Source organism: Babylonia areolata, chromosome 6 (genome assembly GCF_041734735.1).
Source record: "Babylonia areolata isolate BAREFJ2019XMU chromosome 6, ASM4173473v1, whole genome shotgun sequence".
Taxonomy (NCBI): domain Eukaryota; kingdom Metazoa; phylum Mollusca; class Gastropoda; order Neogastropoda; family Buccinidae; genus Babylonia; species Babylonia areolata.
Window position 1 is genome coordinate 10,978,346 of NC_134881.1, and position 12,500 is coordinate 10,990,845.

General features: G+C 38.2%; 2 protein-coding genes across 4 annotated transcripts in view; both read right to left on the reverse strand.

Moving 5' to 3' along the window:
• Positions 1-429, reverse strand: part of LOC143283283 (8-oxo-dGDP phosphatase NUDT18-like) — a 23,248-nt gene extending 22,819 nt beyond the window's left edge. For 2 of the 3 annotated variants that reach the window (XM_076589468.1, XM_076589466.1), the window contains exon 1: positions 175-418. The gene's annotated coding sequence lies outside the window, so the exon portion shown is untranslated. Of the gene's footprint in view, positions 1-174 lie in introns of all 3 variants that reach the window. The other variant, XM_076589467.1, reaches the window with a different exon arrangement.
• Positions 430-12,435: 12,006 nt separating this feature from the next.
• The window catches only part of LOC143283229 (uncharacterized), a 17,344-nt gene continuing 17,279 nt past the window's right edge, over positions 12,436-12,500 (reverse strand). The window contains exon 5 of the mRNA XM_076589404.1: positions 12,436-12,500. This exon is cut by the window's right edge and continues 788 nt beyond it. Within this exon, the coding sequence (XP_076445519.1) occupies positions 12,436-12,500 (65 nt within the window).

Below are 12,500 nucleotides of genomic sequence, written 5' to 3' on the forward strand. Positions count from 1 at the left end.
GAGGTGAGTGGGAGGGGTAGTTGGGCGGGGGAAGATGGGGGAGGGGGGAAGTAATGTGTGTCTGTACGAAAAAAAAAAAAACCAACAAAAAACAAAAACAACAAACAAGCACACACACACACAAAACACAAAAAAACCCCACCAACTATCGTACTTTGTATACACTTAACTCACTCTAAGGTTTTGTGGAGCTAAAGAGTCTGTGGATCGATGTACGTGGTCGTGATGAGGGATGCACACTTTGCTTCAATCAGGGTTGCAGAATGAAGCACGATATAAATTTGCAAAGGATCAATTTACCGATTATTACAGCCTCCTGTTGACTTATGTCCAGTTCGCCAAGGCTTCTATTCAGTTGCACTATGAGCAAAACTGATGACTAAATCCTTGTTTTGTTACCCCAGGATGTTGTTTTCAGTTTCTCGTTTTTTCCTTTGATGAAGAATGATTCAGCAGGTACATAACTCTTTCCTTCTTTCGTCCCTCTTGGAGGACGAGTTTCCTCCCGTGGCAAGACCATTCATGCATTGCTCTGGCATCGACAACACCACCCCTACTCAACCCCTGTAAACACACACACACACACACACACACACACACACACACACACACACACGCACACGCACACACACACAGACAAAAACACACACACACACACACACACACACACACACAGAACACTGGAATTAGATCTCCTCAGAAATGTGACAATTGCTTGCAGATTTGTCCATGATTTCAGCAAATTCAAGATCTGACTGTTTCTAGTTGTGGGTATTTCATTCTGATAATAATTATTCATCTTGAATACTAATTTTCTCAAGTGTAATTTCAGACTTGTAAATTCCAATCCATTTTAGGTCTCAAAATTTACGGGTTTTCATGATAATTACGGCAAATGGGTAATAGCGGGTGATTTCAACGCCCACTCTCCATTCTGGGAAAAAGAACTGCACAACTGTAACAATTAAGCAATCGCTTAATTGAAAATAAATTATTATTGACAGCCCCTTATATCGTTTGAATGATGGTAGTGTTATTAGAATTCCTGACGTTTCTTAACACAAACCCAACAGCAATTGACCTGCTTCTAATATCCCCAGAGCTAGTTCCATCACGTACCTGGGAAACACATAAAGACACTTTGGGAAGCGACCATGTGCCTATCATCATTAAAATAGGTGATGATGATAATCAGCCTGACTGATAATGATACCGTTGACATTGTAGGCCTACCAAAATATAACTATAAGATTCAGTGCAAATTGGGATTTAATTCAAAACATTCTTTCCTCTCAAGATTTTGAAAAAACTTGACAATCAGACCGTAGATGTAGTGCATTCAAATTTTACAGAAGTTGTTCTATCAGCAGCTGATATGTCGATTCCAAAAGTAAAGGGTGTGAAGTCGGGTGACCGTTCAGGCAATGTCTGGTGTGAAAAGGCTGTTAATTACCAAAAAGAAACTTCAGATAATAAAGACTTTCATAAACTTTGGACAAAAATGAAACAAATGAAAAATGGAATCAAGTTACCAAGTTGCCCAATATCAAACGACTCACAAAACAATTTTCTATCAGATAAGGAAAAGGCAGAAATCTTTGTTGAAATGTTCAGTTGCGCAAAATAGTAAAAATGAAGGTCTAATACCCGAGTGTAAGACACACAGACACATAGAAGAAAACACAGTCCTTTATACAGTGATCCGACTCCGCATAATGACGTGTGGTTTAATTCTCCTGTTACATATGAAGAGCTACAAACCGCAATAGCTTCCCGATGCAATATCAAATGAGATGATGAAAAACATCCCAGAAAAAAAAAAATAATGTATCATTTTCCTTCACAAAATATATCAGAAATGTTGGATATCTGGAAGTGTACCACAGATATGGAAAAGATCGATAGTGGTCCCAGTTCCAAAAGCAGGAAAACCTAAACGTAATAAAAATAGCTATAGACCTATTGCTTTGACCTCGCATGTCAGTAAACTAATGGAAAAAATAGTCCTGCTGAGAAAAATAACTTACTGTGAAAAATACAATATCCTTCCAGTGAACCAGGCAGGTTTTAGAAAAGGAAATCAACGGTCGAACACCTAGTAAAAATTACAACTGAAATAAAACGTCAGTTTTCCCGCAGAAAAAGTGTCTTAGCAACATTTTTTGATGTTAAAAAAGCCTACGATCAGGTGTGGCAGAAACGTCTGCTATACAAACTGAAATCAGTCGGAATATCTGGTAATCTCTATGGGTATGTAAAAGGCTTTTTATCTAATAGAACTATCCAAACAAGGGCGGGAACACATTATTCTTTGCCACATAAACTTGACATGGGAATTCCACAGGGCTCAGTTATAGCCCCTATATACTTTTTAATATTCTTATTCAGGATCTCCCAAAGGTATTGTCAAATCGTGTAGTTATAGTACAGTATGCTGATGACATTTGTATGTGGATGGGTGTCACTCTAAAAAAGTCAACCCCACAAAGAGCACAGAATTACATACAGCGTTTGTATCAATCTGATCTTGGCAACCTTGGTAACAATATCTTTGAAAATGGTCTAGCCTTGTCGACAGAAAAAAACATGTATGATGTTGTTTAATTGAGGTGGTAAACCATCTAGCATGCCAATTTTTGAATTACTTGGTGACGTCATTGATCATAAACAGGTGGTGAAGATTTTAGGTGTTTATCTTACTTCAAAACTGACGTGGAACATTCACTTTGATTACATCTTAACAAAAGCAAGGAAAAGTATCAATTTTATGAAAATTCTAAGCCGCTCACCTTGAGGAATGGATACAAAAACATTGATTCATCTTTCCATGGCTCTTGTAAGATGTAAGTTAACGTATGCACAAGAAATACTTTTCAGTGTACCTAAATATCTGTTACAAAAGATTCAAAGTGTAGACTGTAAGGCTATCAAAATTGCCCTCGGTGTGCCCTCTCATGCATCCAACCAGGAAACATACAAAACAGCCAGAATTATTCCTTTGAATGAGCATCGTGAGTTAGCAACAGCAAAATTCGCTGTAAGATACACTTCTGTGACAGAAAATTTCATTGCTGATGAACTGACAGTAAGATCTGACATTGATTTTCCTAAAAGAGCTAAAGCTATTTCATCACAAGAAACAGTTGCAACTTATGTTTCAAACTTGTTAAAAGAATCTGGTGTTAACATGAAAGAGTTAGCTGTAAAACCATCTTATACTCCTATTCCTTTTTGGGAAATGTTGAAAGCAGATTTTGATATTAATTATTCTGAAACAAAAAAGGAAGAAAACACCATTATCACGACGAGTACTGCCAGAATACACATAGCAGAAAAATACCAGAATCATCTCCATATATTTACAGATGGATCTGTTCTTGATGACAAAATTGCTACAGTACTTTATGCTCTATAATCATTTAGCCTTGAAACAAGACCTGACTTAGTTATTGAGGCAAATCATTTGGTACATTGAGGATTAAAGGTACTGATGTCAGTTTTTGTTGGGTGCCTTCTCATGTGGGCATTTATGGCAATGAAACTGTCGATAAAGCAGCTAAAAGAGGAGCACAAGATTCAGAAAAATCGACAAAAATACATGTCCGACTTTCCGTGAAAGAAGCATACACTATCTTAGAAAAAACAGCATGGGGTCGATTTCATAAACGATGGAAGGCAAAGTTTTGAAAACAGAAGGGACATTACTCCCCGAACATGTTATCAAAGAAAAAATACCGAATTCATCAGCATGCTATACAAGATTAATAAACTTTACTTTCTTCTATATAAAACTTGACGCGCTGAAGACAAAATGTAGTAAAAATGTTATATGCATTTGTGGTAAGCAGTTCGGCTTGCATCATACTGTCTTTCACTGTCTGCAGTTACGTAATTTCTTGCCCAATTAAGTGTTTCCTATAGAGTAACTATTCTGCAGATGATTTTTGGGAAGTTATTTCTCACGAGGTTCTTTTAGTAGAACTTTCAAAGGCATTAGTTCATAGCCCTATTTCTACATTCCTTTAATGTACTTCATAATTGTATTAATGGTTTTAGTTATTATCATCATTATTGAAATTTTTACTGTTAAAGCTAATTTCATGTTAGTAGTTATGCATTTCTTAGTAGTTTTTTTTTTTTTTTTATTTTTTTTTTTTAACCTTTTCTGTATTATCCTGACTTCTCATTCCCCACCCACTCCATGTTTCGTTATTATTATTTTTTTTTTAATTGTCTAATAGACAATACTTTTTCTAAAAGACGCTAAACTAAAGAACGACTGGGAGCACACAGGACTCCACCACCTCCAGCGGGCCCGGCCCAGCTGATAAAGCTCTCTCTCTCTCTCTCTCTCTCTCTCTCTCTCTCTCTATCTGTGTGTGTGTGTGTGTGTGTGTCTGGCTTGAGCAATTGTCGCCGAAGCGTTTGGACGTGTTTTGTTTCCTTCCGGCAACGGGCCCATTGCTGTGTGTGGTTCGTCCGTCGGGATCGACGAGGACCATCTAGTCATCCTGGGGGTGGGTGGGTTGGGCCCATTGCTACTACTACTTAAGAAGGATAAATTTCCTTTGCCTTTTATTTGTCACTTTTTCGCTCATTTCTTGATTTATCTATCAACAGAGATGGGTGGTTGCTTTCTGTACACGATGATATAAAGTACGTGATATATATATATATATATATATATATATATATATATATACACACACATAAATGCATATATATTTATTTTTCTTGGATCATTTTTGATATTTCTAAAATGTGTCAGTACATTATCATTGCTTCGTATCCTGCAATAGTTGTGTCCATCGTATCGTTCGCGGTGACAGCCACGCGCGCACGTGCTTAGTCTTGTGTAGCCGTATTGTAAAGCGACCTGTTGTTGTTCCTCTCCTCTTCATATATATATATATATATATATATATATATATATATATTATTTTATTTCATTTATTTTGATTTTGGTCTTGTTTTCTGTTTCAGTCTCTGTGATGTAGGTTCAACTTTGGCCAAAAATGATCTCTCCGTCATGTCAGTGTTCCATTCCGTTTAAAATGGAGAGATGCAGACAGACAGACAGACAGAGAGACAGAGACAGAGAGAGAGAGAGAGAGAGAGAGAGAGAGAGCAAACAGAGACTGAAACAGACACAGACAGACAGATTGAGCAACAGATAAACACGATAAGACTGGTAAATCAGCAAACGTTTATTCATACCTTTTTATCACACTTTTCACTCACCACACCTGCACTGATCTTTTGATCCGACAGAACGAACATTTTTCAGCGTCATTCAGTACTGATCATGATCCCCAAAATCAGTATACCGACTCAGTTGACAGGTTTGTCTCAAACAACAACAACAACAAAAACCAAACAACAACAACAAAAACAACCCCCAAAACACAGACACACGAACACTACACGCTATTCACAAAGTATAATCAGATGGGGCAAAATATGCTACGAGGAATATTTTGTACGCAAGGTCCTATGTGTTCATAATTATCTGAGGAACCTGTCACATTACACTCTTTTTTTTTTTTTTTTTTCGTTTTTTTTTTTTTTTTTTCCTCACTCAGTGCCACAAATCGAAGTTTCTTATTACAATAATGAACTGTGTGATTCACATCCTTTTTGAGCCGGCGCGCCATGAGTTACATATTTGGCCTTAAGCGCAAATGTTACATTGTATTGGGGTTCTTTTCGTTATTAATAAAATCAGTTATTCTTTTGGGACGAAGAGCGGAAGACGTATTGGCAGAGAAAATCCAAGGGAGATAAAAGGTGATATAGCGCAAGAAGTACTAGCTGGTTTCCCTTCGATAGTGTATGAAGACGTTTTCGTTCATATTCCGATGAAGCATTTCTCCGACTGGGAAAACAAACAAAAAGAAATAATAACATTCATCTCTTGATCTGTTGATACTATTGGCTAATTAATGAAATAGCATTTACCAAACACACACAAAAAAAAAAAAAACCCACAACAATATGTCAGCATATCTCGGCAGGTTTCACTTCAGTGAAAATCCATTGAATAATTATATATATATTTTTTGCGATGAAAAAAGAAGAAAGAAAGAAAATACAACAACAACGACAACGACAACACACACACAAGAACAAACACTGTCTATGATTAACCCCATAAAACGAGAATATTTCAATACAAAACAGTTTTATATTGTTGCTTACCGTAAGGCCGAACGCACAAGGCCATATCGGCAGGACTGCCCAACTTAATGAAACGTTGAACCCTGCGTTCAACACAAAACACTTGTTACAACTGAACACCCCCCCCCCACACACACACACACCGGCCCCCCTACCCCCCCCCCCCCACACACACACCCACGCACACAATAAAAAACAAAAACAAACCAAACAAAACAACAACAATAAACAAACAAACAAACAAACAAGAAAACCACAATGGCTCACGATATAATTATTATCTTAACCATGAAGCTTTTAAAGACGAATAATTATAACTATAATTATAACTAGGCTGCGCTGAGGGCATTAGCCCTTTCACTTAATTTATCATCCCCAGATTAAAAAAAACAACAAAAACCCCCAAAAACTCCCAACAACTTCAAAGCCCAACAAAAATACATAAAATGTCATATAAACAAATAACACTATTTAACGGACAGCTATATAGTGCTTACAAGTGTTGACAATATCACACTACCTAAATCGCTAGAGCAAAACAACACATATAGTAGTAGTACATCACAGACTGTGTAGCACACACACACACACACACACACACACACACACACAGAGAGAGAGAGAGAGAGAAAGAGAGATAGAGAGAGAGAAGAAAGTGTCAAGGCTTGTTAGGAAAAAAACAACAAACAAACAAACAAACAAAAAACACGAAAAGGAAAGGTGAATAGACTGTCAGATCTGAAGCAGACAGACAATAATGTAAAAAAGAAAAATACGAAAGAAGCGAAGAGGGCAGTTCGAAAAAGAGGAAAACCTGTAGGCACAGAATTTCCAGAAGGGCCGGCGCATAGGGTACGTGCTTTATTCATACTATATAGCAGAAAGACCCTCCAGCGTCCGACGGCGAAGTGGGTGTGGGGGTGAGGGGAGGGGTATTATACAAGAACAACAACAACAAATGAATGAAAACAAACAGAAGAACAGATACGGCAACAAGCAGTCAAACATATAAATGACGAACCAAACCACCGAAACAATAATAATTAAAAAAAAAAAAAAAAAAAAAAAAAAAAAATCGGCCGTGACCATCAATAAACCAGCAGTCACTGTTAAAAAAAAAAAGAAAAAAAAAAGAAAGAAAAAGAAAAGCAAAAAAAAAAGATGATCATGATGAAAAAAAGAGCACTATCGTTTCATCAACATCTTTCAATTCTAAGAATGGACAAGCTCAAATACACGATGGAACAATAATGGGTATACCTACATAATGCAAACAGATATATAAAAAAAAAAAAATGAAAATGAGGGTAGGTTCAAACTAACCATGGCCACAAAAAAATGAATAAATGAATAGAAAAATGAAAATGGGGGTAGGTTCAAACTAAACATGGCCACATAAATAAATAAATAAATAGAAAAATGAAAATGGGGGTAGGTACAAACTAAACATGGCCACATAAATAAATAAATAAATAAATAAATAGAAAAATGAAAATAAGGGTAGGTTCAAACGTAACACGACCACACAAAATTGTTGCTGACAGTAAGTACTGCCGATCACACAGGTCTGTATGTCAGGACTGCCCAACTAAAAACGATGCAATAGCGTTAAACACACAAAAATCACTGACACCGGAATATAAAACCTGCTGAATATACAACACAGTTCATGACAAAGGTATTTCCTTTAACATAAAGCTCTTAATAAAATGTGAGAATAAGACTTGGCTGTGCTGAGTACGTTAATCCTCCTGCTTATATCCTCCTAACATTATATTAATAATAATAATGATGATAATAATAATAATAATAATGTTGGTGATGATGATGATGATAATAATAATAACAACAATGATGATGATAATGATACTACTAATAATAGATAAGTACAAAATACTTCAAAGACACATACACAAAAATTTGTCAAATGCCAAACAGCACTACAGAATCAACAGCTAGTGCCCATCCAAGTGTTTATAGACATCACCATCCAATCACCAGAGCAAGCCAGCACAGAAAGTATACTGCGTCATACTGCTGAAGAGAGAGAGAGAGAGAGAGAGAGAGGAAACCCCCCAAAACAACAACAACAACAACAACAACAACAAAAAACAGTTTCAGTTTTCAGTTTCAGTTGCTCAAGGAGGCGTCACTGCGTTCGGACAAACCATATACGCTACACCACATCTGCCAAGCAGATGCCTGACCAGCAGCGTAACCCAACGCGCTTAGTCAGGCCTTGAGAAAAAAGAAAAAAAAGAAAGAAAAAAAGATTACATAAATAAATAAATAAATGAATAATAATTATAATATAGAAAAAGGTAGTAGTAATAATGATAGTAATACTAATAAAATGATAATAAAAAAAAGACACAAAAAAAGACAACAATGGTGATAAATAAGCGAATAAATGTAAAACATGAAGACACACATTCACACACACACCCACACATGCACAACAGAAATGCACCAAACATGCAGTTTCACAGATATGAAAGCACAGTCAAATACATATAAACGTACATGAGCTCCAACACACACACACACACACACACACACACACACACATTACCTTGCACCTCCTCTAAAAACAACAAAAAACAACAACAACCAAGTATCAAGGCATGGTAGAACAAAAAAACAGGCGAAAGGAATCGATTGGGAAGACAAAGCAGACACTAGTGAAGGAAGAAAGAAAAGAAGAAGAAGAAGAAGAAGAAGAAAGAGGCAGAGAGCAATCGGAAAAGAGGAATTGGAAATAATTTCAAGCATGGCTTTTCCAGAAGTTGGGGGGATGCTAGCTGTACTGAAATACTTCCATCATCTCACAGGGGAACACGATCATGGATTCATAGATTCGGCTGTGGCGTAAAATGTTCATGTCAACACACACACACACACACACACACACACACACACACACACACTGAGACAGAGACAGAGACAGAGAATCAGAATTTTATTCAGTAAGGCCAAAGCCCCATTTGAAGGGGTTGTGAACTATAATAAGTACACCATATTTTGCAACAAAAAGAAATCGCAGAATATAAATAGATATGCAAATCTGATCTCCCATATGCAAACACACTCGCCTTTTGAGAAAATTGAAGAGAGAGAAGAAGAAGAAGAGTGTTTGAGCACTTCTTTCAAGTCACAGTCTCTGCAAGTCAGCGGGTTTTCTTTTTATGAAAACAGTGGTAAATTACTTTACAACAGAAAAAAACACATACACCCAAACAACAACATAAAGGTAAACACGTAACAGTTAACAAGAACACTCTGAAAACAAAACAGCATGAATGAATAAATTAATAAAAAAAATTACTTCATCATGCGACTAAAAGCTCCTTAGACAACAGCAAAAAGGTAAGGCCTATAACACTACTGCTGTAACCAAACATTTCAAAACTGTGTGCCGGATGGTGCAAAAAAAAAGAAAAAAGAAAAAAAAGAAAGGAGAAAAAAGTTTTAAAAAAAAAGAAGAAAAAAAAGAGAAAGAGAATCGATAGCGTAAGCAGCACTGACTTGAAGTTGTGTACCTTGTGAATGGAGAGTTACCACTCTTTACTATTTGTCAATCAAAGTACATTCATAAAACTTAGAAAGGGTGTGTAACTTTTCTTACATCTAAAACATACTTGTCAGTATGTTTGAGTTTGATTTGTTTTGTTGCAAATCATTATCGTTAGGGCGTGTGTGTGCGTGCGTGGGTGTGCGTTTTTGCGTGTTTCGGAGACATCGTTGGACTGAAGTTGTGATTCAATGAGTATGTATTGTTATTGTATCCTCCACACCCCAAAAGGGGCAAAAGGATTACATTTCTTTGAATCTTTGAATCATATTATATGTAGCCGAGCGCTCAGCTGGCTACGATGATTGCTACACGGCAAGCTTTCACTCGCTCGTGGCGTTAGTTAAGCTGACATTCCTGTGTGTGCCTCCACAGTGAGTTTGCGCTACGTGTCACTGCACTGTTTTCCTGTTATAACTTTGGTAAATAAACCATTGGCAGATATCAATCAAGACACAACATTTGGCATGTTTGGGGGGCAAGCATAACACGATTTCATCGAAGATACACGATTACAGTTCTGAAACTACCACCAGTTAGCAGACGACTTCTCAACAGACTGACGGCCGGACACGAGTAACAATATGGCGTCCAGTTGGCTTCAGCTGTCCTGGCCAATGAGCTATCCAGCTGATTTTAGAGCAGTGATTTCTTCCACGCTGTCTTTAGAGAACTAATGTTTTATTTGCCTTCTGGTTTCATTTTCTCCATGCATGCCTATACCGCTGTGGTGTGTTTTCTGGAATAAACCTCGACACTTTCCAATCGCACCGCAGTCCGTAGCTTTATCATCCAAGGCCATCTCAGGTTCAAGACACAGATAATGTACAGCGATATACTTCGCACTGTATCATACAACGGGTGACCCCCCCCCAGCCCCCCGCCGCCCCTCCCCCCCCCCGACTCCCCCCAAAGGGATTCAAAACTGAAATCGATCACTAGAAGACCACAAACGAAAATCTCGCATCAACAAAATGACGCGAGCTGTGAATTTAAGTAACCTGTGTCACCAGCCAAACTTTGTCATTAACTGACGTCCCGACAATTGGTTCACACACTCAGTCATTGTTCTGACGTGGCACCCTTTGATACGGTATGATAGTCAGTCGTGTCCGACTATCACCATCAGAGCAGCAGAGGAAACAACTGCTGTCCCGGACTTATCCGGGCTAGAATTTAATTATAGTGGAGAGTGTCTTGCCCAACGTACATCCCCACTCTCTCGGCCATGAGGGTTTTGATAGGGTAGAAATATCATTAAAGACTGTGGTTCACTATAGCCGATGCTTCTTCCACTGTTGTGCGACCACTAAGCTCTCTCTCCGAAGACTTGGTTCGTCATGGTGGTTTTTTTGATACCTGGCAATCAACAAAAAAACTCTCATTCTCACAGACCGGTTAATCATGGAGTCGAGCACTCCCATTCTTCATTTCGATTCACTTTGGTTTACAGGTCAGTCGACACACCACACACGGCAGACCACTGTAGGTCTGAAGACACGTCACCAAATATATCTCATGAAACAGCAATAATAATGATAATAATAATAATAATAATCACATAATAATTGTCTGAACAGTCGTTAAATGAAAGTATTACAACGAAAACCAACAACAACAAAACAAAACAAGCAATGAACCTCCCCCCCACACCCACCCAATAAAACCTCGCCAAGCCTCAGAAAGATAAATATGATATGGGCACAAAATAAGCCTTCCGTCACACCGAAGAAGCAATAGAACATGTTACTCAAGTCTCCTTACTCGTCATCTTCAAGGACCCCGCTGTTTACGAGGCTTGATACACTTCTCTGATTCCAGCCAGCAAATCACCCCTTCAAAGACATTCCGATCACGTGATTCCGGGTTCAATATCTTCAGTCACCAAACTTTCTCCTCGAAGAAGGCTCAGTAAGAGATTCGTTATTCCCACGCCCAATCTTTGTACTGTTATCTACAGATATTGTGGGATTGCCAGATACGATATTTCTACTTCACCCCAGTCTGTCAAAGTATCATTCTAAAAACAAAGGTTTATCACGTATTCGGTAGACTTCAAATGGAGTCCCCAAACCGTCTCTTCAACTCTTAGTAGTAGTAGTAATAGTAGTAGTAGTAGTTGTAGGAGGAGAAGGAGGAGCTACAGAAGCAGCACAGTAGTAGTAGTAGTAGTCGTAGTATTTGTTGTTGTTGTTGTATTAGTTGTAACTGTTGTAATAGTATGTATGATAGTCAGTCGCGTTCGACTATGTCAATCAGAACAGCAGAGGAGGCAACTGCTGTCCCGACTATCTGGGCTAGAATTTGATAAAAGTGGAGAGTGTCTTGCTCAAGTTTCACCCCCACTCTCTCGACCAAGAGGGTTTTACTTTTAGGACGATCGGTGTTGGGATGGTTCCCAAAGGCCAACTGGCCCTCAAGGCTGCAGCACTAAGAGCCAGTACAATCTTGCCATCCTAGTTTGAATCATAGTCCTTCACAAAAGGCTAAGCTGAAAATGAGTTCCTATTGTAAATGTAACAGAGAAACCATTGATCATCTCCCACTTTGCTGTTAGTACAGCACTTGACTTAACGCCTGTTCACTTCCGTGATAATCGGACGACCTTCAAAATAACATTGTCGGATTACGAGATACTAGGCAGCTTCATGGCACCCGAAAGACACCGAAACCAAAAAGCATCTCTTTCACAGGTTGTTGAATGCCAGGTTCGACATCTCCACCCCAGTCTCTGGATCTGGTGAGACCCTGC